The 25,598-nt window shown below is 41.8% G+C and overlaps 1 protein-coding gene across 2 annotated transcripts in view; it reads left to right on the forward strand.

The window, feature by feature from the left end:
* tmco4 (transmembrane and coiled-coil domains 4) overlaps window positions 1-25,598 on the forward strand; it is a 149,954-nt gene that overhangs the window by 21,018 nt on the left and 103,338 nt on the right. For both annotated transcript variants that reach the window (XM_072478253.1, XM_072478252.1), the window contains exons 5-8: window positions 2,623-2,755; window positions 8,224-8,321; window positions 9,990-10,133; window positions 23,974-24,093. In XM_072478253.1, the coding sequence (XP_072334354.1) occupies window positions 2,623-2,755; window positions 8,224-8,321; window positions 9,990-10,133; window positions 23,974-24,093 (495 nt within the window). The remainder of the gene's footprint in view (window positions 1-2,622; window positions 2,756-8,223; window positions 8,322-9,989; window positions 10,134-23,973; window positions 24,094-25,598) is intronic.

Raw genomic sequence — 25,598 nt, forward strand, 5'->3', positions numbered from 1 at the left:
TTGGTGTTACAATTGGTCTTAACCCATTGGCATTAAAATCAGCCATGGGTGTGGACCCTGCTCTATATTCAGCGACTTCTGGTGGAAAGTGTGTGTGGACATTCGGTAACACCAGGATCAGGCCTTGTGTATTTATACTTATGTTTCGTCTCGCATGAGGAATGCCAAATAATATCTTTGAGCTACTGTGAAGCTACCAGTCTTCATGGAACTGCAGCTAGCCAGAGTCATGATGAGAGGGAGAAAATTGAAAAACAGGCAAAAAGCCCAGATAAGGCCTAGAATTATCATATTAAATGGAAAATTAAGCCAGCTGAAACTAAATAATCCTTATTTGCTGTTGTCCCTTGTTCAAGTTAAATATCAATAAATATTAATCATTCAGTCTAATGCTCAAGGTGCTTGTTATTGATTTGTTATCCATGGGTGATTAGTGTTGCAAGAGCTGCAAAGTACATGCTTTTCCTAGAAACCCAACCTGCTTATAGCATACATCTGTGTGTACAGCAGAAGCATTTTGATTAAATGAACCGGGTGGTGTAGTCAGTACAACTCCAGCCTTTCACCTCTGGGACCTGTGTCAAATGCAGCTCAAATTGTCGGGGCAAAAGTCTCCTTTGTTGACTGAGCCCTGAAATGAATGAAGGAAAAGCAGTTGAAGAGTTCGCGAAACAGGGTTGGTAAATGTGATTCAAAGTATTTGAAAACATGAAGGAAAAACACGGACATGATGAACTGGTTGGAGCTAATGACCTGTTTCCTTGTTGCGTTTTCAGTCACAACCAAGTTCCCAGTGAGCATACTTTCGTGCTAATTCACACAAAATTGGTTTCACTAAGGGACGTTTCAGAATGGTTGGTGTAGGAATAAGAATTGTAAAATGAGTGCTATTTGGGACATTCCTGAAGTTGGTGTACCTTTTTGGGGAAGTATAAAGGGAGCTTTACCTTGTATATAACATGTACTGTACATTTGGGGAAGTACAAAGGGAGCTTTACCTTGTATATAACATCTACTGTACCTGACCTGAGAGTGCTTAATGGGGCTGCTGCGTTCCAGCTGATACCGAGTACCTGAAATAGTAAATGTTCAATCCCCCACAGAAATTCCTCATCTTGATATCATTAAATATCATGTTTCAAAACTCCTTTGTGTATATTTTTGCCCATTTTTTCTGTTGTCTGTTTTTAACGACATGAACAATCACTGCAGAAAGCACCACAGTGGTCTATAGTGTCTTGGTGACCGCTTCAGCCATATTGTGGCTGTACACCGATCCGCAGGAAAGCACAGGGCAAAGAGGAAACAAAATTTACAAGTTGGGGTAGAGTTTAGCCAAGTGCAAACTTCAGAGGATTAATCCTGCACAACCAAAATAATACCGTAAAAGGTTTCGATTTTACAGCAGGACATCACCAACATTTCGGGAGTGATTTGAGAATAGGGTGGTAATGATCTGAGATTACTGGAGGGGGGATCAAATTATCATCAGTGGGCAGTCTTAATCTGCGGGTTGGGTATGGGTGAATTTAGTTTGTTACTGTCCGAGTGAATGTGAGGGACAAGCAAGTCACTTTATGTCCCAGAGCAAAGAAAGACGTGCATTTTTACAGCACTTTTCATTGGAGGTCTCCAAGTGCTTGCAGCCAAATATACTTTTAAATGCTACAATATAGGAAGCTCACAAACCAACCAATTCACACACACTGAACTCTCACAAACAGTAATGCGATAATTACCAGGAAACTTTTTTTTAAAGTCATTGATCATGTGATAAATATTGGCCAGGACACGGGGATAACTCCTCTTCTTCGAAATAATGACATGGGATCTTTAATGTGCATCCAATCAGATAGATGGAGTTTGGCGTCTCATCTGAAAATAATGGCACCTCCAACAATGAGTGCTCCCTTATCACTGAATTGGAGTGTCAGCATAGATTTTTGTGCTCAAACCCTGGACTTGAATCCAGATACAGGCCTGAGAATGCTACCAACTGACACATAAAGCATTGTAATGTATTTATTTCAAGATACAAAATTAATTGTTTGCTCGTCCCACACTCTTGCTCTTTGGTCTGGGGGTGGGGCCATTTGGGTGTCAGTTTTCATGCTTGGGTCACGTTTACTGTTGATGTGTTAGAGAGGATGTGGTGGTAGAGGAGGAGCTGCTGATAGTTCCAGTATGCACACTATCGTGCCTTCTCTTGATCTAATTGAGTTTTATCAAAATATCAGTTGGTGGAAATTATGTATCGTCATTTTATTAACCTAAAAATATTTTTCAACCTGTTTACAATGGTCTGTTTGTTCTAGCAGTATATGGGGTGGTGCACACATGGATTTCCACTGGCCAATACACTTAGTCCCCCACCAGAGATCCCACTCCGATCTGTATCGTTCACCCTCACACTGAGCAGTGCAATCCTAGTCTATGTTGCTCGGTACAGAATCATCTATAAGACCTGTTCACAAAGCTGGAGCTATCCAAGGTCATATGCATTGCTTGTTTTCCAGTACAGTACATTTAGATAATGCTGATCCAAAGCCGTAAATGTTGTAGCAGTTCTAGCATTTCCTAACTTGGAATACAGCATTCAACACTCCCATGTTTGTGTTGCAGGATATTACGACGCACGTGCGAGGGTCCTCATCCGTCACATCACGTGGCTGTTACGAATTTCATTTGAAGAATTGGAGATCTTTGAGGAATCGTTGGTAGAAAGCCTGAAAGGACATAAAGAAACAGAGTCAGAGTAAGAGAAAAACCTACATTTTCCCAATTCCAATGTGTTCTGTCATAAAGAAATAACAGCCTACATACTTAAACAGAGGAACACAGAGCCCTGTATAACCAACTCTATTTTCAAACAACATCATTTATCAATCAAGGATTTTGATTTATTTTCTTCGGGAGGGAAATAGGGCGAGATCACAATCTTGTAAATGTGTAAAAGAATCAATGCACAAAACAAAATACCGTCACTGCAAAACGTGTTCCTACTGTGACCTTGAGCTATACAGTGTATCTGTCTGGGGTCATCTGGGGATTGAGTTCTGTTTGTTTGGCTCCCTGCAGCTGCTGTGTCCACAGTTTGACAAGAGTTTTTGAAGGTGATTGGGTGGAGGGCGATCACAAGATTCAGAGAACAATGAAGTAATAATGTGCTTTATCCAATCGAGGGCTTTGAATGGTGATTAAAACGCACTCGGGTTTTACAGTTGTGTTTTATAATTCTCACATCAACCCTAAAACTATATTGCAGTTTAAAAGGTCACCAGAGTGTGTCTGCAGTTTTCTTTTATTCTGCAAGAGCTCCATTGATTGTTCAGTTCATAACTTTATATAGCTTATATTAAATCTGTGTGGGTGTGTGTGTATGTGTATTTCTTGATACTTGCATTCACATTCAAGCAAGTGGCTTTGCTCATAGCACCACAACATTAAACATTGGGAGTTAGAAGGGGCCAGTGTACACCATTCTATATAATTTTATAGATTTTACAATACAGAAACAGGCCATCCAGAAGTAAAAAATAGTTTGGACCAGTATTCTTATTTTTCCGTTTTACTGTTTTATTTTCCTTCTGGGTATTCCGTCCAACTGGTCTATGCCAGTATTTATGCTCCACATGAACCTCTTTCCGCCTTACTTCATTTCAATGTATCTGTACGTAAATTCTTGTTATTGTGTGCTTTCTTACCCTTGTGTATGTCCAGCTTCCCCTTAAGGCATCATTGTTATTTGCCTCAACTACTCTATTTGGCAGCAGGTTCCCTATTCCCACCAATTAAAAAAAGTTTCTCCAGAATTTCTTATTTGATTTTATTGCTGACAACCTTGTAGTTATGACCCTCTTTTTGCACTCTGCACAAGTGGAGAGGTCTTTTCTACAGCTGCCCTATCAAACCACATCATCATTTTAAAGGCCACTGTTAAGGCACTCCTCAGCCTTTTAGTGTGTGAATAGAGCCGCCCAGCATATTTGTTCAGTCTTTTCTGATAGTTAGAACCTCTCAGTTCTGGTATCACCTTTGTAAATCTGTTTCCACCTTCTTCAATGTCTCCAAATCCTTTCTGTAATTTGGAAGCCAGAGCTGTGCACAGGGTGGTTTTGCAATTTGTTTTGGTTTAACACTTCACAGTTCTGCCTAGTCGAATGAGGCACACTCACTAGTCTTGACTTGTATGTTGTGCTCCCAGCTTCCAAAAAAGTGGACATGTCTAAACTGCAAGCTTAAGAATAAAGCTCATTGACACTGACTCATGAAACGCACCAGGACCAGTACACTATTAGATGCAGAATAAAATTCCCATTACTCAATCTTACTGGTGCATCATAGGTTGGATGCGTGTTCCAGCCCAGTAATGTACTTCAGAAGAACCTCCCTTGCTGCACAAGTCTGAATGTTTCCTTTTTTCAGTGCATTCAATCTCAGGACCCTGAATGATACTGACAATCGATCAGACGACGCGATTGTGTCATCTGCATATGTTGAATTGATATTTCCAGTTCACAACATATTTAACTATTGAAAATGGAATATTGGCCTTGAACCAAATTGCCCAAGTCAACATAAAACCAGCAGTGACTGGCTTCTGTCAATAGTTCAAGGATTGACCTCTAACGTTCAGTAAGAGTCATTACATGCTCTTTCTGCCTATTGATTAAATGACGTACAGTTTCAGAGATACAAGACCGTTCACAAATCTTTGCTTTTTGACCTTTATAAATTCCCCAACCACTGCAAGCTTCATACTATGGCAGGTCAAGGACATTTTAAATATAACATTTATAACAATATCCACATATTTTTCTGAGCCAATTCAGGTGGTGGTTCAATCAGTGATTATTAACCTGAAGTGGGAATGTTTTGCTAGGTTTTGTCTCAACATCACCAGTGCCTTTCTCAGATGAAATGTTGGTGACATCCAGGGGGAGCCCTGACTGGCGGGATAAAATGTACTCCTCTCAGTGAAATGGGTTTGGTGCAATTTTAGTCCAGCTCTTTGTGAATATGAATCAGTCAATAATTGGCCAAACGGGAAAGAACAAACCTATTCTGCAGCACTAAAACCATGCTGTACTTATGCTACAGGATGTTGCATGCTGCGTTTACTGGGCTTACCATTTTACTCTAGTGATATTTCAACTGTTTTTCTCAATCTCTACGGCCCACTAACTTTTCATGCACGTATCACGTATTAAATACAGCTAATTGTATGAAGGGCATGATAAGGATGTGATAGCTCCAGCTGGTGGGTTGATACTAGAGATTCATAGCGAGCCTGAAGCAGCAGTCAGCCTGTTATTTCCAAACAGCAACAAATTATCCAATACCCGTTGTACAAATATTGTGACACCCAACTGATCACCTGTACGGTTGTTGATTTGCTAACACTTTTCGACAGGTTGGGGAACCACGTAATCAAAATTACCCAGCAGTCGCCTGTGAGGGAATCAGCTTGCAATTGAGTTTGTGAAGCCTTATAATACTCCTGTTGCATGTATGGTTTTTAAAAATATTTTATTCGGGCATTTATATAAACAAACAGAACAAATAAGAACGGACCTGCCCCCATCCTCCAGTCCTACCTTCCCCCTTTTTAATCCCCTTAACCCCACCACTCTGCAGACCCCTCAATCCTCCTTAAAGAAGTCAATGAATGGCTTCCACCTCCGAGTGAACTCATCCACCGACTGAGCTTGACCTTCTCCAACCTCAGTAATTCCACCAAGTCACTCACCCACACCCCAGTTTTCGGAGGCTCCGAATCCCTCCACCCAAGCAAATTCTGTCTCTGCTGTCAAGAAGGGAAAGGCCAAGACACCGGCCTTTCTCAACCCCTGGACTCCCGGGTCTTCCGACACCCCAAATATTACTAACCCTGGATTCGGGGTCACCTTCACTAATAAAGATTATTATTATTATTCATCCTTACAAAGGCGAGAAAGCTCCCCAAAAACAACAAAAAGAAAACACCTCCTCGCACCTCCTCAAAAGTTCAATGTCCTCCTCCTGCCAGTCCATTGTCCCTCAAAAACTCCATTGCCTCCTCTGGCATATCAAAATAGTGTTCTAGATTCTGGAAAGTCACTCTGAGGCGTTTCGCTTAAAGCACTCCAAACTTCACCCCCTCTTAAAGAGGGCAGCCTTGACCCGGTTAAACCTGGCCCTCTCTTCACCAGTTCTGCACCCAGATCTTGGTACACCTGCAGCTCTCCATTTCCTTGTCTGCCTCGCCCATCGAAGAATCTTCTCTTTGTCCATGAGGCGGTGCAACCGCACCACCATCGTCCTCGGCGGCTCGCCCGCCTGCGGTCTCCTCATCAGCGCCCTATGCGCCGTCGACCTCCAGATGCTTGTCACAGCCTTCCCCCCCCCATCAGCTTTTCCAGCATTGTGGCCACGTATGTACCGGCCTACGCTCCTTGGATGCCTGCGGGCATCCCCACGATCCGCACATTTTGCCTTCTGGAACGGTTCTCCAGATTCTCCACCTTCTCCTTCAGCCTCTTTTGAGTCTCCCACATCACCCTCACCTTGAGCACCAACAAGGCAAGCTGCTCCTCGTGCTCCCCCACCACCTCCTCCACTTTCTGGATCACCTGGCCTCTGTTCCACTCGGTCAATCCCTGCTTTGAGTGGCTCTACCGCCTTGACCAGGTCCTCCAGGGATTCCTTTCTCTGCTGGTTGAACTCCTCATTTAAGACATCCACCAGCTGCTCTGTTGACCACTGGGCAGGCAGAACAGATCCTTTGCCCTCTTAACCTGTGGTGTATGAAGACTCTCCTGTTCCACCAGCTCCCTTCTACTCGACCCACTCTAGTTCATGGATCCATCCACCAGCCACACCAAAGGTGTGACACCTTCTCCTGGCACTCCTATACCTCTTTCCATCCAAAATACCACCCCTCAGACGAGAAAAGGACCGGAAAATTCCACCTTGAGCGGGAGCTACCAAATGTGCGACCGCTCACTCCATGGCCGCCGTCTGAAGTCGTTGCATGTATGATGTGAGCAATCTAACACACTTTCATAATGTGCTCTTTTTCGGAATCTCACTGATTTGTCAAATCAACCTGCACACTCTTTAATGGAAAGAGAGTTGGGTGGAACAGGATCAGAAACTAATGTGCCACTACTTAATCTGCAGTTGCTTATTTCGAAAAACTGTGGCAATGTTGTGGATTTAATCTTATGTCATAGCAAAGAAATTGAGTTATAATATCGTGTAATAATATGCAGCATTGTTTTTTTTAACACCCTTTCAGTCGAGTGGTTTGTGTGAGCAGATGAGACAGGCATGCACACTGCCTCTTGTATGTTCAGCCTCCTCCGACAAAAGCTATTGCTCGGTTTCTCCCTCAATTGCCATCTCACTCTGAGCTGGAGATGGTGTTTGAATTGTCTATTTCTTGGTCTCACAGTTGCCTTTGAAGTCTCAATGCTGCTTCGTTTGCAGAAAAGAGGGCTTGAGTGATCTGATTGAAATTGTTATGGAGATGAAATAAATTGACCCAAGCTGATTCAGGCAAATTATTCAAGATCATGAAGAATTCAAAATCACAGTGAAAACAAATTAAAAATGAGGACAGAAGTCGGGGGAATTTTTTCCCCCTTAAAAAATTCACCCTTAGAAGTATCAAGAAGAGGAGAACACTATCAGTGGAGTCAAGAGACAAATAAACGTGCGTTTAGAAAGTCAAGGAATTGAGGGATAAAGTGAGGAGGTGGGTGAAGTTAATCTATGGAAAAAAGAAGACGTGGCAAAGCTTAATGGCATTCGATTTCTTAAAAGCTTGTATCCAAAGTGAACCACAGCCTGAAATCATGTGACCAAAGTAGTGTTGAACTGTGAATCCTTCAGTATCTTCTCATCACTGTTGGAAACTTCCTTGTATCAGGAGTTTGACTATCTTTCAAATGAGGAGATCAGACCTCTGTCAGTAATCTATTATAAACGTGCTTGTTAATGGAGATAATACCCTATCAGTAATCGTGTATTATAAAGGTGCCTGTAAGTGAATTTATACTGATGCCAATTTTCTTTCTAATTGCTGTTCCATAAGGATGCTGTTCACTGTAAGTATTCTTATTTTACTACACTTATTGTAAATACTGAAAACTCCCTGAGAAATTTCTGAACTGGTTCCTGGTTTCCCTAATTTATTTGTGTACATTGCACCTAACCCATTTCCCTCTTCAACATTTCCAGAGAATTTCAAATTTCTCGGAAAAAGAAAGATCGTAGAAAGAAATTGAAGAGATATTTCCTTATCGGACTTGCTACGGTCGGAGGCGGGACTGTGATTGGTATGTTACAGTGGTTAGTATGTGATGGGTATGTTACAGTGAGAAGCAGGGGATTGTGATGTGTATGTTAGAACTGAAACCAGATTACAGAACTGATAGGCATGTTAAAGTTAAAACAGGTTATACTGCGAAGTGGAGCTGTGATGGATACACTAGTGCTGTAATAGATGGGTGTGTAATAAATGCATTATAACTCAAAAGTGTATTAAACATCCTGATGCTGTGTTTGCGAATTTAAATTGTGGATGCAGTAATGAATCTGCAGGTTGATGATGAAAACTGGAGGGCAGCACGGTGGCGCAGTGGATTAGCCCTGCACCCTCACGGCACCGAGGTCCCAGGTTCAGTCCCGGCTTTAGGTCACTGTCCGTGTGGAGTTTGCAGATTCTCGCCGTCTTTGCGTGGGTTTCGCCCCCACAACCCAAAGATGTGCAGCTAGGTGGATTGCCCCTTAATTGGAAAAAGAATCAATTGGGAACTCTAAATGTATTTATTTTTTAAATGATGACAACTGGTCAGTCAGAGTGACTGCCTCCTGGGGCTCATCAGAGTTGGTTTCATTCTAACATGTTTCAACCGAGTTGACATGTGAAAGTCAGATATAAATCTGGTACTTGCTTTGAGAATAGGTGCAAATAGACAGCACAGACTTTCACTGCTGATTCTGCTCAAAAGGAGCAGCTTTTCCTCAAACAGACGCCAACATTTTTGAATATTATAAAGGAACCAACAGGACATTTATGTCTGAGGAGGAGCTTGAAACATTGAGCAGACTGCCACTTGAATGATTCTTCTTACTCTTCAGGGAACAGAAGGAAGATCTATGACAGCAATCAGCACATGCTTGGCCTGTTATTTGTCTCACTTCATGAACTGCCACATGTAGTTTTAGGTTGAATTTAATTTAGTGGCAGAGATAACAGTGACAGTTTAATACTGTTCCCTCTAATTGTCCTGGGTACCCCACCACACTGGAATAAAATAATCAAAACTCATGCAAAGTCAGAAACGGTCAACCAACTCAAACCAGCAAAATGCAGCACTAAGAAATAAATATCAGTCAAAGTTAGCTCAACTTGGGCGGCACGGTAGCACAGCGGTTAGCACTGTTGCTTCACAGCGCCAGGGACCCGGGTTAGATTCCCGGCTGAGGTCACTGTCTGTGCGGAGTCTGCACGTTCTCGCTGTGTCTGTGTGGGTATCCTCCGGGTGCTCCTGTTTCCTCCCACAGTCCAATGATGTGCAGGTTAGGTGGATTGGCCAAGCTAAATTGCCCTGAGTGTCCTGAAAGGTTGGGTGGAGTTGCTGGGTGATGGGGTGGAGGTGTGGGCTTGGGTGGGGTGCTCTTTCCAATTGCCGGTGCAGACTCGATGAACTGAATGGCCTCCTTCTGCATTGTGAATTCTATGATTCGATTACAGTGCAATCAAAACTATAGGTGAATTGTCTTCATATTTTTGTATTATCTGTGCACGGGTTGATGAAGCATCTATTGTAAATAAGGCAAAGGTTTATGTATGAGATTTGAGGCTACCTCATGCACAGTGGTGGTGATTCGTATGGTGATTCAGTTGAAGAAAGCTGCACCTTTGATCTCAGTAGTGCAATGACATGGACACTGTTTGTTTGCGTGTAAAGCTGTTAACCCATTCTGCTTGTTACCTGCAGGCCTCACTGGTGGCCTTGCTGCTCCCTTTGTGGCAGCCGGAGCCGCAGCTATTGTAGGGACGGCAGGAGCAGCTGCAATCGGTTCCACAGCAGGAATTGCCATAATAGCATCTTTATTTGGGGCAGCAGGCGCAGGACTGACTGGTAAGAATGTTTTAATTTTGTTTGTGCTTCTCCGAGTGAAGGATGTTAATGTTGGAGAATGGAACACTGTTTCAATGTGTTCACTTATTTGTTGGATTCAACGTGGCTGAATGAAGGGTGGCACCAGTGCAGTGCACTCCCATGAGGAAAGAGATCTTGAATTCCCATGTGACGGCTCAACACAGACCAGAAAGGGGCCATTCAGCCCATTGTATCCATGCTATCCTTTTGACAGAGTAATCCAAAATTAATCCCACAGCCTTGTTTTCTCACCATAGCCCTCCATCTTCCCCAGGGTGAGGTGGCAAGATGGGGAAAAAGCCATTCTGCCCATTGAAGCTCCTCTCTTCAGTATACAAACTCCTCGTCAATTCCAATCCTTGTAGTAAGTACCCAAACATGAAAAAAAGAGGGTGAAAGACCACCACACTCATCACCCAAAACAAATCAGAGAAAAGGAATCTGATATCATTTCACAAAAAATTTAAAAATTGCTCCCCAACTCCCTAAGGCAAAGCTCCAGGTGATTATAGTAACTTATAAATCCTACTGTTGCCAGCTAACCTACAACTTGCCCTCTATAACTAGAACTGTCATCTTTTCTCAAAAATGTAGTTTAGCTTCCTCTTTGAAGGACTGACTGAAATCCATATTCATCATCTATTGCAGTAATCTGTTCCAGAAGCTGATGGCTGTCTGAAAATAAATGCCTCATACAACTTTGCCTGAGGATTTATATGCATGTCCCCTTGTCATACTGTCTGCATGCTTCTCAAATAACCTATCCAAATGGATGTAATCTAATCCTTTCAACATTTAAAAAAAAAACATATCCACTCTAATTCTGAATGGCTGTAAATAGTATAACCGCTAAAGTCGGTGCTGATTGCTGCAAACCTTAAATCTTGGTTTCATCCTCTGCACTTTCTCAATGTATCCCATCACATGGGAATTCAAAATATGATGCAATATTCCCAACTCTTACCTGTACAAATTTCTTGTATATCCAAAATAATTATCCCTAAAACAGTACTTGGCTCCCAGTGGCCTTGCCACACTCTTTGAGCACCTTTACTGGTTTATCAATTGTGTCTCTTCTTTTTTGTAAATTCATTTACGGGATGTGGGCGTCGCTGGTTAGGCCAGCATATATTGCCCATCCCTAGTTGCCCCTCGAAGGTGGTGGTGAGTTGCATTTTTGAACTGCTGCAGTCCTTGAGGTGTAGGTGCTGTTGGGGAGGCAGTTCCAGGATGTTGCCCCAGCAACAGTGAAAGAGTGGCAAATATTTCCAAGTCAGGGTGGTGAGTGACTTGGAGGAGAACCTCCAGGTGGTGAGGTTCCCTGGTATCTTTTCCTCTTGTCCTTCTAGGTGGTAATGGTCGTGGGTCTGGAAGGTGTTGTCTAAGGAACCTTGGTGAGTTACTGCAGTGCATTTTGTAGATGGTACATGTGGCTGCTACGGTTCCTCAGTGGTGGAGGGTTTGAATGCTTGTGGAAGAGGAGCAAGCAAGTGGGCTGCTTTGTCCTGGATGGTGTCGAGCTTCTTGAGTGTTGTTGGAGTTGCACTCCTCCAGACAAGTGGAGAGTATTCCATTCCACTCCTGGCTTGTGCCTTGTAGATGGTAACAGACTTTGGGGAGTCAGGAGGTGAGTTATTCGCCATAGGATTTCTAGTCTTTGACCTGCCCTGGCAGCCACAGTACTAATACGGCTAGTCCAGTTCAGTTTCTGATCAATGGTAACCCCCAGAATGATGCTTGTGGGGGATTCCGAGATGGTAATGCCATTGAATGTCAAGGGGTGGTGATTAGATCCTCTCTTGTATGAGATGGTCATTGCCTGGCACTTGTATGGCGTGAATGTAATTTGCCATTTGTCAGCTCAAGACTGGATATTGTCCAGGTTTTGCTGCATTTGGACACGGACTACTTCATTGTCACAAATGGTGCTGAACATTGTGGAGTCATCTGCAAACATCCTCACTTCTGACCTTATGATGAAAGGGAGGTCATTGATGAAGCAGCTGAAGATGTTTGGGCCGAGGACACTACCCTGAGGAACTCCTGCAGTAAAGCCCTGGAGCTGAGATGATTGACCTCCAACCACCACAACCATCTTCCTTTGTGGCAGGTACGACAGCAGAGAGTTTTCTCCTTGATTCCCATTGACCCCAGTTTAGCTAGGCTCCTTGATGCCATACTCGGTCAAATGCTGCCTTGATGTCAAGGGCAGTCACTCTCACCTCGCCTCTGGCATTCACGTCTTTTGTCCATCTTTGAACCAAGGCAATAATGAGGTCAGTAGCTGACTGACCCTGGCAGAGCCCAAACTGAGTGTCCGTGAGCAGATTATTGCTGAGTAATGTTATGGGCCAGGGTTTAGATAACCCCAAAGTGTATCATGGAGTTCACCTGACCCACAACTTTTAATAGATTGTGGTATGGGGAGCACACGGCCCACTCTACAGGTGTGGTACAGCAGAAATGGAAAAGTATTTTGTAAAGCAAAACAATGTTTATTCTATGAACTCAAGTTAACCTTTTTAAAACATGCAGTGAACATCTTAGCAATCATTAATTCAAATACAACCCCCAAAGAATACAACACTAAGTAATCCTTTAAGCTTTCCTTTTAACATCCATCAGACTTAAAACATCTTTTACCAGAAGCTCATCAGGTTAAAGTCACTACTGTTATTAGTTTTAAATCACCAGAATCGATTTACAGTCTTTAGATTACAGAGAGAGACTCTAATACACCTTCTGGCTGTGACTGCAGCTATCCAGCTCTGAAAACGAAACTAAAACACACCCTGCAGCAAACAGCCTAAAACTAAAGTAAAAAGCTAACAGCCCGGCTCCACCTACTCTCTAACATCACTGCTGTAATAAACACCCATTTCTTAAAGGTACTCTCACATGCCACCTCCCCCAAGAAATAAAACCCCATCAACTTCAAGATGGTTTCATTTTTCACCTTTTCACTATCCTTTAAGAAATGCACACAGTAAATATACTTTTTCTTTTCAAAAAACAACACGCAAACAGGTATAATAATATAGTCCTTTTTTTTTTTTCGTTTTTCTTCCTCCAACTGAAATCCTTCTAAATTGACAGTCTCTTTGAACAAGAAGGTCTCTGCACGATCCATCCATTTCTCTACGCCTTGGCATTTCTCTTTAAAGTCAGATACTTTAGTTCAATCTGATCACAATGTCCCTTGTAATTCTCCAACACCGGAGCATTGGTTATCACAGCTTTCAGGCAGTCAAATGCCTGTTGACACTCCGCTGACAACTGGAATTTGTAATGCTTCTTCAGCAAGTCCATCAGTGGAGCAATCACGCTACAAAACTTTTGCACAAATATTCGACCAAATCCACTCATGCCAAGAACTTGCGTAATTTCCCTTCGTCTTGAGGGTATCGGAAACTCCTCAACAACTGTTGGTTTCACATCCCGTGTGACCTTTCGACCCTGTCCAATTGTATGGCCAAGGAAAGTGACTTGGGCTTTTCCAAATTCACTTTTGGCTAGGTTTGTCACCAAACCCGCCTCCTGAAGTCGATCGAATAACTCCATCCGATGTTTTAAATGTTCTTTCCATGTCTGGCTGAAAATTATCAGATCGGCGATGTATTCCACACAATTGGGTAATCCTGAAACGACTTTGTTAGTTAACCGTTGAAATGTGGCTGGGGCGTTTTTCATGCTAAATGGCATAAATTTGAATTGGTATATACCATCTGGAGTCACAAAAGCTGAAATCTCCTTCAACCTTTCGGATAAAGGTACCTGCCAGTAACCTTTAAGTAAATCCAGTTTGGAAATAAAAGCTGATTGTCCCACTTCCTCAATGCAATCCTCCAAATGTGGGACAGGATAAAAATCCGTTCTTGTAACTGCATTAACCTTTCTATAGTCCACACACAACCGTTGGGTACCGTCTGGTTTAGGTACCATCACTATGGGTGAGCTCCATTGGCTGCAACCCACTTCAATTATGCCATTTTTAAGCATACTCTCCATCTCTTTGTTAACCTGTGCCAATTTTAAAGGGTTAAGTCTGTATGGATGTTGTTTGATTGGAACAGCGTTTCCCACATCTACACCATGTATAGCCATTTTAGTACTTCCCAATTTATCTCCACAAATATGCCCATGTGATATCAATAACTCTTTCAGGTCAGTTCGTTTTTCCTCTGGAAGGTAACTCAACAATTTATCCAAATCTTTTAGAACATCCTCGTTTTCCAATTTAATTTGAGGTATGTCAAATTCACAGTCATTTGGATTTGTTTCGTCACTTTGAGTGAGAATCATTAAAACCGCCTCCTTTTTCTCTCCTTCCATTTCAAAGTACCTTTTAAGCATATTCACATGACACACTCGGTAGGTTTTCCTTCTATCTGGTGTTTTTACCACATAATTCACCTCGCTTAATTTCCTTTCAATCTGATAAGGTCCACAAAACCTTGTTTTTAAAGGTTCACCTACCACTGGTAACAATACTAAAACTTTATCTCCACTGGCAAAACTACGAACTTTGGATTTCTTGTCCGCTATCCGTTTCATCACATTTTGTGCAACTTTTAAATGTTGTCTAGCCAATTCACCTGCTCTATTTAATCATTCCCTAAAATTTGACACGTAATCCAATAATGTAATTTCCGATTTCTCACTCACCAATTTTTCCTTAATCGATTTAAGTGGTCCTCTTACCTCATGACCAAAAATTAGTTCAAAAGGACTGAATGGTTGACTCATTAGGTGCATTCCTAATTACAAACAGTACGAATGGAATTCCTTTATCCCAATCCTCTGGATAATCTTGACAATAAGCCCTCAAAATTGTCTTTAATGTCTGATGCCACCTTTCTAACCCTCCCTGCGATTCTGGATGGTACGCAGTTGATTTAAATTCTTTCATTCCTCAGCTATCCATAATTTCTTTGAATAACCTTGAGGTAAAATTTGATCCTTGATCCGATTGTATTTCTGTGGGTAGTCTATATCTAGTAAAGAATTTAAGTAACTCCTCCACAATCTTTTTAGCTGTAATATTACGTACTGGAATGGCCTCTAGAAACCTAGTAGACACATCCATTATAGTCAAAAGATATTGATTCCCACTTTTTGTTTTAGGAAGCGGTCCTACGCACAATTAGGACCTTTGTAAAAGGTTCCTCAAATGCTGGAATGGGTATTAAGGTTTTATCACTGCTTGAGGTTTCCCTATCACTTGACATGTGTGACATGATTGACAAAATTTAACTACATCTTTATGTAGTCCAGGCCAATAAAAATGTTTTTGGATTTCAGCTTGAGTTTTCCTTATTCTCAAATGACCTCCCACTGGTACTTCATGTGCAACTCGCAACACCTCCTTTCTATACCCTACCGGCAATACTACTTGATGAACATATGCCCACTTTTCATCCGCCTGCATATGTAAAGGTCTCCATTTTCTCATCAAGACATCACTTTTACGGCAATAACACTCTGGTATACACTCAGATTCCTCTTCTGTATATGCTTTCTGATACATCCATTTTATTTCTATATCTTTCTGTTGTAACTCCGCCAATTTTCCTGAACTAAAAATATCCGCTTCATCCTCCACCTGTTCTTTTCCAACCATCTGATCAAAAATTGCTTCTGATAATTGCACTTCACCTTTATCTTCACTCTCTGATTTCTCCTCTTGTCTTAACCTGTGACTTTGTGACCTTGTTACTACACAATCCGGAAAAATCCGAGGATATTTGTCCTTCAGCACTTCAGTTGTCTGATTTGCCACTGGCTTATCAACCACAGTAGGTATCACTCCCACCTGCGATCCAGCTATATCATTACCCAAGATAAACTGTATTCCTGGATAAGATAGTTTCTCTATTACTCCTCCTACCACTTCACTCTTCACTGGACTTTCCAATCTTACCTTATATAATTGAACACTACTCCTCTCACCCTGAATTCCACATATTACCACCTTTTCTGGCAACATTTTTCCCAAACTACATAACTCCTCATCTCTTACCATTAAAGATTGACTAGCTCCCGTATCTCTTAAAATTGTGACTTCTTTACCTGCTCCTGATACACATGAGTAAACTTTACCTACACAAGTAAATTCTTTAAAGAGATCTGGCACCTTCTTATCAATCACCTCTTGATCAGGCTGTACAATCTTTTGCACCTCCTTCGCTTCACTTGGGCTTTCCTTTACCACATTCCAAACCCCACTGTCTTATCCCGTTTTACCGTTTTATCACCTGCTTTTCTTCAACCACCAACACTGTGACTTTACATGGCCTAGTTTATTACAGTGAAAACATTTGAAACTTTTCATTTCTTTTCCACCCTCCTGGATTTCTTTTTTAATCTGAGGTACACTCTCCTTATTATCTCCCATCAGATCACCTTTACCTTTACCACTTGAGTATTTCTCATGTCCCCAGTTTCTATCCTTCTCAGGCTGAAACTGATGTCGGAAACCAAGCTTTGATTTATGAACTAATTCATAATCATCTGCCATTTCTGCTGCTAATCTCGCAGTTTTAACCCTCTGCTCTTCCACATGAGTTCTCACTACATCAGGAATTGAATTTTTAAAGGCCTCCAAAAGTATGATTTATCTGAGCGCTTCATACGTTTGGTCTATTTTGAAAGCCCTTATCCACCTATCAAAATTACTCTGTTTGATCCTTTCAAACTCCATGTATGTTTGACCAGGTTCTTTCCTTAAATTTCTAAACCTTTGTCGGCTTCAGGCACTAATTCATATGCACCTAAGATGGATTTTTTCACCTCCTCGTACGTCCCAGATACCTCCTCCGGTAGTGATGCAAACACTTCACTAGCCCTACCTGTCAGCTTTGTTTGAATCAGTAGTACCCACATGTCCTGTGGCCATTTCATTTGTTTAGCTACCTTCTCAAATGAAACAAAAAAGGCTTCTACCTCCTTCTCGTCAAACCTTGGCAATGCTTGGACATATTTAAAAAGATTCCCACCAAGCCTTCGACTATGACGTTCTTTCTCACTATCCTCATCACTATCTACCAACTGTACGTTTCCCTTTACGTCTGCCAATTTTAACTGACTGTCATGTTTCATGGCCATTTTCTGAAGTTCAAACTCTCTCTCTTTATCTTTTTCCCTAATCTGTATCTCCCTTTCTCTTTCTTTTTGTTCTGCTAGGGCTATTCTTTCTGTTTTCCTTTCTTCTCTCTCTTTTTCCTCTCTCTCTCTTTCTCTTTCTTTCTCTTTCATATTCAAGCTGCTTTAATTCTTTCTCATGTTCCATTTGTTTAATTCATAACTGAATTTTTGCTATTTCCAATGAGTCAAACTGTATCTCAGGCAACTTTAAATGCTTAGCCACCTCCATAATGACCTCATCTTTTCACATTTTGTCAGGTAATGTTAACTGCAATGTTTTTGCCAAATCTAACAGTCTGCTTTTAGTCTCTGTCTGTGAGGTACTGCGTATGACTGTCTCCACCCCCAAAAACTTCAGAGCCTCTGAAAGAGCCATTGTCCACAACACACTCCCTACTTAAACTAAAATACCACACATGAAAAGCAACCACAATATGCTCACCCCTCACTGTCTTTAAGTTCACTAAGCCAATCAAATAGGTAGACGTTTAACCCAGACGAGACCCCAATTTGTTAGGGCCAGGGTTTAGAGAACCCCAAAGTGTATCATGGAGTTCACCTGACCCACAACTTTTAATAGATTGTGGTATGGGGAGCACACGGCCCACTCTACAGGTGTGGTACAGCAGAAATGGAAAAGTATTTTTTAAAGCAAAACAATGTTTATTCTATGAACTCAAGTTAACCTTTTTAAAACATGCAGTGAACATCTTAGCAACCATTAATTCAAATACAACCCCCAAAGAATACAACACTAATTAATCCTTTAAGCTTTCCTTTTAACATCCATAAGACTTAAAATACCTTTTAACAGAAGCACATCAGATTAAAGTCACTACTGTTATTAATTTTAAATCACCACGGTTGATTTACAGTCTTTCGATTACAGAGAGAGACTCTAATACACCTTCTGGCTGTGACTGCAGCTATCCAGCTCTGAAAACGAAACTAAAACACACCCTGCAGCAAACAGCCTAAAACTCAAGTAAAAAGCTGACAGCCCAGCTCCACCTACTCTCTGACATCACTGCAGTAATAAACACCCATTTCTTAAAGGTACTCTCACATGCCACCTCCCCCAAGAAAAAAAAACCCCATCAACTTCAAGATGGTTTCATTTTTCACCTTTTCACTATCCTTTAAGAAATGCACACAGTAAATATACTTTTTCTTTTCAAAAAACAACACGCAAACAGCCTAAAACGAAAGTAAAAAGCTGACAGGCAGTCCCTCTCCACGCACTCTCTTAACATCACTGCAGTTATAAACACCCATTTCTTAAACATACTCTCACTACAGATATTTATATACACACCCATTTATAAACACCCATTTCTAAAGGTACTCTCACATGACAGTAAGTGCCGCTTGAAAAGACTGTTGTTAACTCCTTCCATCACTTTGCTGATGATGGAGAGTAGGCTGATAGAGGGGTAATTGGCTGGGTTGGATTTGTCCTGTTCCTTGTGGACAGGACACACCTGGACTACCTTCCACATTGTTGGGTAGATGCCAGTGTTGTAGCTGTACTGGAACAGCTTGATCCTGAATGTTCAGTGGGTATGTCTGTATGGTATGAATGTGCCTGGTGTGTCACAAACTCACATGTGCCCTTTGAAGCCCACACCCTTGGCACACTAACTCATAAATTAAGATATAAGTGACATTTTGATTTGAAATGAAATGGCTGAAAATGAAAATCACTTATTGTCACAAGTAGGCTTCAAGTGAAGTTACTTGTGAAAAGCCCCTAGTCCCCACATTCCGGCACCTGTTCGGGGAGGCTGGTACGGGAATTGAACCGTGCTGCTGGCCTGCCTTGGTCTGCTTTCAAAGCCAGCGATTTAGCCCTGTGCTAAACCAGCCCTTAGTATTGAGATTATTTCACATCTTTCACATTCTTCTAATGATGTTCCTTATATCAGTTTTGAATTTAATATATTGCCGTTGCCTACATTTCTGGTTTAATTTGAAGCAATAATATGAGTTTATTGTATCAGTGTATTTAATAATCAAGATGAAGTTTCCCTTTACCTGGCTTCTTTATCGATGATAAAATTTGAGTTTAAAAAAAATAAATTTAGAGTACCCAATTATTATTTTCCAATTAAGGGGCAATTTCACAGTAACTTCATTTGAAGCCTACTTGTGACAATAAGCGATTTTCATTTCATTTCATTTCATTTAATTTCATTTCATTTAGTGTGGCCAATCCACCTAACCTGCACATCTTTGGGTTGTGGGGTTGAGACCCACGCGGACACGGGGAGAATTTATAAACTCTACACAGGCAGTGACCTGGGGCCGGGATCGAACCCGAGTCCTCAGCGCCGTGAGGCAGCAGTGCTAAACACTATGCCATTGTGCTGCCCAATTTGAACTTCAATCATCTTTCCTCCGTACCATTGCTTTTCTTTGTGCACTGGTTTCAAAGCTACAAGATTTCTTTTTTTTAGAAAATTTATTGAGGCATTTATAATTTCAACAATTTTAAACGTCAGGTTTCAACAAGAACAAAACAATATAACCAACCCTCCCCCCAGTAACAAACCCCAGCCAACATGGCTTACACAGAGAGTGCCACCTTCCCCAGCCCCCCCTTATGCTGGTTCTCCTGCCCTTACTCGCCCCACCCCCCCCCATGCCTCGCTTTTTCTCTCCCCACCCAGCTCTTCTTCTCACTTTCTCTTCACCTCCCCTATCGGGGCTCCCTCTCACTCCATCAGTTCCTTGTAGATCTCTGAGTCTTTCCCCTCTCCTACTCCTGTTCTCGACATCACCTTATCCTGTAGATCCTGGTGTGGCAGGTGTGGGAAGGTTGAATCTGCTTCCGCACAAAATATCTCACTTGCAGGTACCGGAATCCATTCCCACCTGGCAACTCACACTGCTCCTCCAAGCTCGGGAAGCCCTCATCAATGAAAAGGTCTATAAATCTCTCGATCCCTGCCCACTGCCGCCTCCGTAACCCCCCCCCATCTAGCCCCCCCAGAGCGAACCGGTGGATACCACATATTGGTGTCCACATCGACGCCCCCTCCAGCCCCATATGCTGCCTTCACTATCCCCACACCCTCAGGGCTGCCACTAATACCAGGCTTGTGGAGTACCTGGCTGGCGAGAACGGCAGAGGTGCAACCGTTACCAGTGCCCCTAAACGCGTGTCCCTACATGAGGTCGCCTCCACCCGCTCCCACACTGACCCCTCCCCTACTACCCACTTACTGACCATCGCAATATTCGCCGCCCAATAATAATTGATAAAATTCGGAAGAGCCAGCAACCCCCCCCACCCCCTCCAACACCCCCGCTCCATCAGCACCTTCTTCACCCGCGGGGTTTTATCCGCCCAGACAAATCCCGATATCACGGCATTCACTTTTTTAAAGCACACCTTGGGGACAAAAATGGGAAGGCTCTGAAGAACAAACAAAAACCTTGGGAGGACTGTCATTTTCACTGTCTGAACCAGCCCCACCAATGACAACGGAAGTGCATCCCACCTCCGGAAGTCCCCCCTCCTCTGTTCTACCAACCAACCCAGATTCAGCTAATGCAGCTGCTCCCACTCCTGTGCCATCTGGATACCCAAACACTGAAAACTCCCACCCACCACCTTAACCGGCATCTCACCCAATCTCTTCTCCTGCCCGCTTGCTAGAATCACAAAGACCTCACTCTTACCAACGGTACAAAATTTCAAGTGAGGTCTGTAGAGTGACTGTGTAAATCAAGCATCCCTTATGTTCATTTGTACTATTCTGACTGAATATCCCAGTTTTCCATTAGCTTACTAACTGCTTCAACATATTGTCTAGACATTGACAGTTATAAGTCTGCGATTACTCTCGGGCCTCTTTCTATGTCTCCTAGCTCAATCAAAATCATTGTATGTATATAGTTTATTTTCAGCTCGTGCAATATTTTATATTTATTACTGATTTCTCTTCAGGAAAGGAGAAGAGAAACACAGAAAATTTTGATCCAAGAAAGCATTTAAATTCCAACTTGAAACAGCGTTCCCTACTTCTGCAGTGTCAAATATTAATTTCCTATCCTCATCATCCCTGTCCTTTCTGAATGAAATACTGATTTGTACCAAATCAGGGTTGGTTTTGTGCTGTGGACCGACAGCAAGTAGGAACTGGCGCAAAGTCTGCCCAAACTTTCTTCACATTTGACTTATAAAGGCGTCAGTTCGAAGGTTTTTTTTCTATCCCAAAAATAGTGTGAGAACCCATGGCAGAACATTGCACTAATTTATCATGCCTTATTTAAGGACTGGTGGGTTATGAACTTGTATGACTGGGCCCAGAAAACAGCAAAGCTTGTACCCGTTTTATGTTGTTTCGATGAATTTAGTCACTCCCAATTCTGCCGAGGGATGGGGTACCATTTGGGAATGAGGAATCAGAGACAAGAGAGAAAAGAAAAATAAAGAGTGGGTATTAACCAAAGTGGGTTGAACCGACTGATCAGCGGTGATGAAGTCTGCTGGTTGTGGTAAGCTATTTCCAAGTGCATCCTCAAACCTGTTAATTTATGGGAATTTAATGCTCATTTTAAAGTAATTAAAATGAAATTAGATACGTTCTTAGGTAAATTGAGCCCCTTGAGTGTCATGTGTTCTCGGGACCTTCAGCCTTGCACACGCCCCACCATTAATTTTCAAAAATGAATGTTGTGCATTAGCATGAATGATAAATAAGTAAGTATAAATGTGACTTTTTTTCAATGAAAAAGGAGAATATTATGATACTGATTGTACACGCCCACTGTTCTACACTTTTTTAAAGGATATGTACTAGGAAAAATGCACATTATAATGTGTAACATGGCTCACATGATATAATAGTGTGTTCCTGTAACAGTTTACTGGATAATTTTATGTGCAATTTACAGAAACGATAATCATTATGGTAGAGTGAACCCAATTAAATTACGTTCTTGAATATCATTTGCTGGTTCGCAGTATTAGAATAGTTATGTAGACGTACAAATTTGTAAAATTGTCACACAAACTGAATGAGGAATGTAATATTAAATTTTGGAAAAGACTGCGATGTGAATATGGAAATATATATGTATGTCAGTATATTTAGATGTACATCAGTGGACCCAGACCTATCATTCCCATCACTGAAGCCCTTTTGTTTTCATGAATAGTTCATTCAGATTTTTGACCACCCCCAAATTTTGCCACTCTAGCTGGATGGCGGTGGGTGTTTACACTGGCCTGTATACTGCATCTAATTCACTTTCTACAAAAGCAAACTGATACTGGCTTTGCTTTGCTTATATAAACATAGATTTGAGGAAAAGAACAGCATGCCCATTAAGTATGTCGACATTTCATTCACAAAACTTAGTGTCTTCACAAATTTTAAGAGCAAGAATCTGACTAAAATATGTGTGTGATTTTAGCCTGAGTCCGCAAGCAATCGTGTAAATCTGCAAGATGCTCATGCAAGCTGCTGGACTAGTAATCCTGAAGCCCAGGCCTATGCTCTGATGACAGAGGTTCAAATCCCACCACATCATCTGGTGAAATTTGAGCTCCATAGAATAGAATCCCTACAGTGCATAAGGAGGCCATTTGGCCCATCAAGTCTGCACCAACTCCCCCGCCCTAATCCTGTAACCCCCACCTAACCTGCACAACTTTGAACACTAAGGGGCAATTTCTTTTTAGCATTGCCAATCCACCTAACGTGCACATCTTTGGACTGTGGGAGGCAACCGGAGGAAGCCCAAGCAGACACGGGGAGAATGTGCAAACGCCACACAAACCGTCACCCAAGGCCTGAATTGAACCCGGGTCCCTGGCACTGAGGCAGCAGTGCTAACCACTGTGCCACCGTATCACCTCAATTAATAAAATCTGGAGTTGGAAACTTGGTGATTGTGAGACTATCATTGATTGTTGTAAAAACCCATCTGGTTCATTAATGTCCTTTAGGGAAGCACATCTACCTGGTCTGGCCTACATGTGACTCCAGACCCACAGCGATGTGGTTGACCCTTAATAGCCCTCTAAAACAGTAAAGCAAGTTATTCAGTTCCAGGGCAATTAGTGATGGGCAACAAATGCTGGCTGAGCAAGAGAGACGCTCAGCCTACGAAAGAGCTATTTTTTTAAGTTTCATGTATTTCCAGCCATTACTCAATGCACCAGAATCTCTCATGAATTGAATTCCATCAAGAGAAAAACCTGTTTATTTTGCAAAAGTTATTTTTTTTAAAATATTCTCCTTTTTCACATTTTCTCCCAAATTTACACCCAACAATAAACAATAATCAGTAACGAATGTAATGTCAATCCCCATATCAATAATAACGATCCCATCATCCCACCAAACCCCAGACATTGGCCCTCATGTTAACATAAACAAATGACAAAGAGAAATCAGGAATCACCCATAGTCACCATTAACACATACAGTCCCCCCGCCCCCCCCGCAATGTTCGATGTGATCCAGTTCTCGAAAGTGCATAATGAATAACGCCCATGAATTATAGAGCCCCTCCATCCTTCCAGTCAGTTCAAATTTGTCCTTTATTAAGCGTCAAGAATTTCAGCAGGTTCCCCCGACAAAAGTTATTTTTTGATGAAAAATTGTCACTGTTTTTTTTAAACCAGTGTAGATAGTTAAATCTATTTTTCATTCTTTTTCAGGATACAAAATGAAAAAGAGGGTGGGAGCCATTGAAGAATTTGAGTTTCTTCCTCTGACTGGTGGAAACCAACTGCACGTCACAATAGCTGTGACTGGCTGGCTATGCACAGGAAAATACGGTATGAAAAATGGTGCACGAATCAAGACCCAATTCTCTTTTTATTTACATTGTATTTGCTCCAGGGACAAAGTTTGCCTCAGGAAATTGTTTGGCAGCATTATTTAGCTCCCACCAGGGGTTGTTCGAGAATTGCTCCTCTTGTTGGAATTCTCCCTCCATAGTGGGTGAGCCTTGGCGGCGGCTAGAGTCTGAGATACTGCTGCACGAGCTGCAGTCATCAAATATAGCAGATTGAGAACTGGTTCTGGGACCTTTCTGACCTGTACGGCTCAGTACTATTCCAGGAGCCTTCTTCCCCTGACGGCACTAGCGGGAAGGTTCCGAGCAACTTTTTGCAAAAGGGTTAAAAAGTTGTGTTCATATGTGCAACTGAAAGTGCGACTGAAAGTAATATTCACCTGAGTAGAGTGAGGCAAGAAACTGTGATTACGACAGTGCTCTACACTTATCCCAGTTCAGCTTAACTCTTTTGTTCCAAGGGACAATTGAGAAATTATTGCAAAACACTGCACAGACTTCTTAAAGTCTGACTTTTCTAAAAAAATAAGACCGCATTAGTACCCACACAGTATTAAAGGATATTATCATTTAGTGTGCTATTTCCAATTGACAGGCTTTGGCAGGCAGAAATTAAACTTGGTTTAAGGAGATTGGCAGTAATTTCAGATAAGGGAATTTGTATGTGACAAGGTTACTAATTCCCTTTATTTCTGTACCTGGAATCATTCTGCCTTAGTAAGTTTAGTAGCTGCTCTGGTTCACATTAGTCTTCACTGTGGGTCAAACCCAATTACAGATAATGCACTACGTTTGCCTGGAAAGCTTTCAGATATTAAAAATAGCTAACAAGGATGTTGTGTGCTCCAGACTGCCATATTTTAGAATTGCCAGTGCCAGGGACCTGCTATGCTTATCAGGATGGAGATTTTGGAGGAAGCAGTTAATATTTTGCCAACTCTTAGAATGAAGGAAGAAACAGCGAGATTGAATTTATAAAGCATCTGTCACTCAGGAGGCAAAATTCACAAACAATGTACAATCAATTATTAAGAGTGTTATTATGTAGGCAAATTGGGGTCAAAGCTACCAGAAAACTGAGGTCTAAAGAGCTGTATTTTCACACACAGTGCGCTGCTGCAGGTTTTACTGGCAGGATCACTTTGCAATAGAAATGAAAGTGTAAACACGAGTCATGGTGAGATTGAACAACAAAGTGGTGCCTGGACACATCGAGAACTTTTCCAATTATAAATCTGGATGTTACAATACTTCAGATACTAAGAGGTTGTTCAGCTTAGAGAGTAAAGCTACACGGAGAACGATATGAAGGGCACGATCTAACCAAAACGTTCTAAGTGTGTGTAGAAGCCAGGTATTTCGAATACAACTAGTATAGGTAAAAGATAGCTGTTTAAGCATAAATATTAAGCCCCAGTTTTAAATACCCACTTAGACAGCATAATTCCCTTTTACTGAGGTCCGTTGTTCTGGCAAATGCATATT

This window comes from Scyliorhinus torazame, chromosome 16, assembly GCF_047496885.1.
Source record: "Scyliorhinus torazame isolate Kashiwa2021f chromosome 16, sScyTor2.1, whole genome shotgun sequence".
Lineage (NCBI taxonomy): Eukaryota > Metazoa > Chordata > Chondrichthyes > Carcharhiniformes > Scyliorhinidae > Scyliorhinus > Scyliorhinus torazame.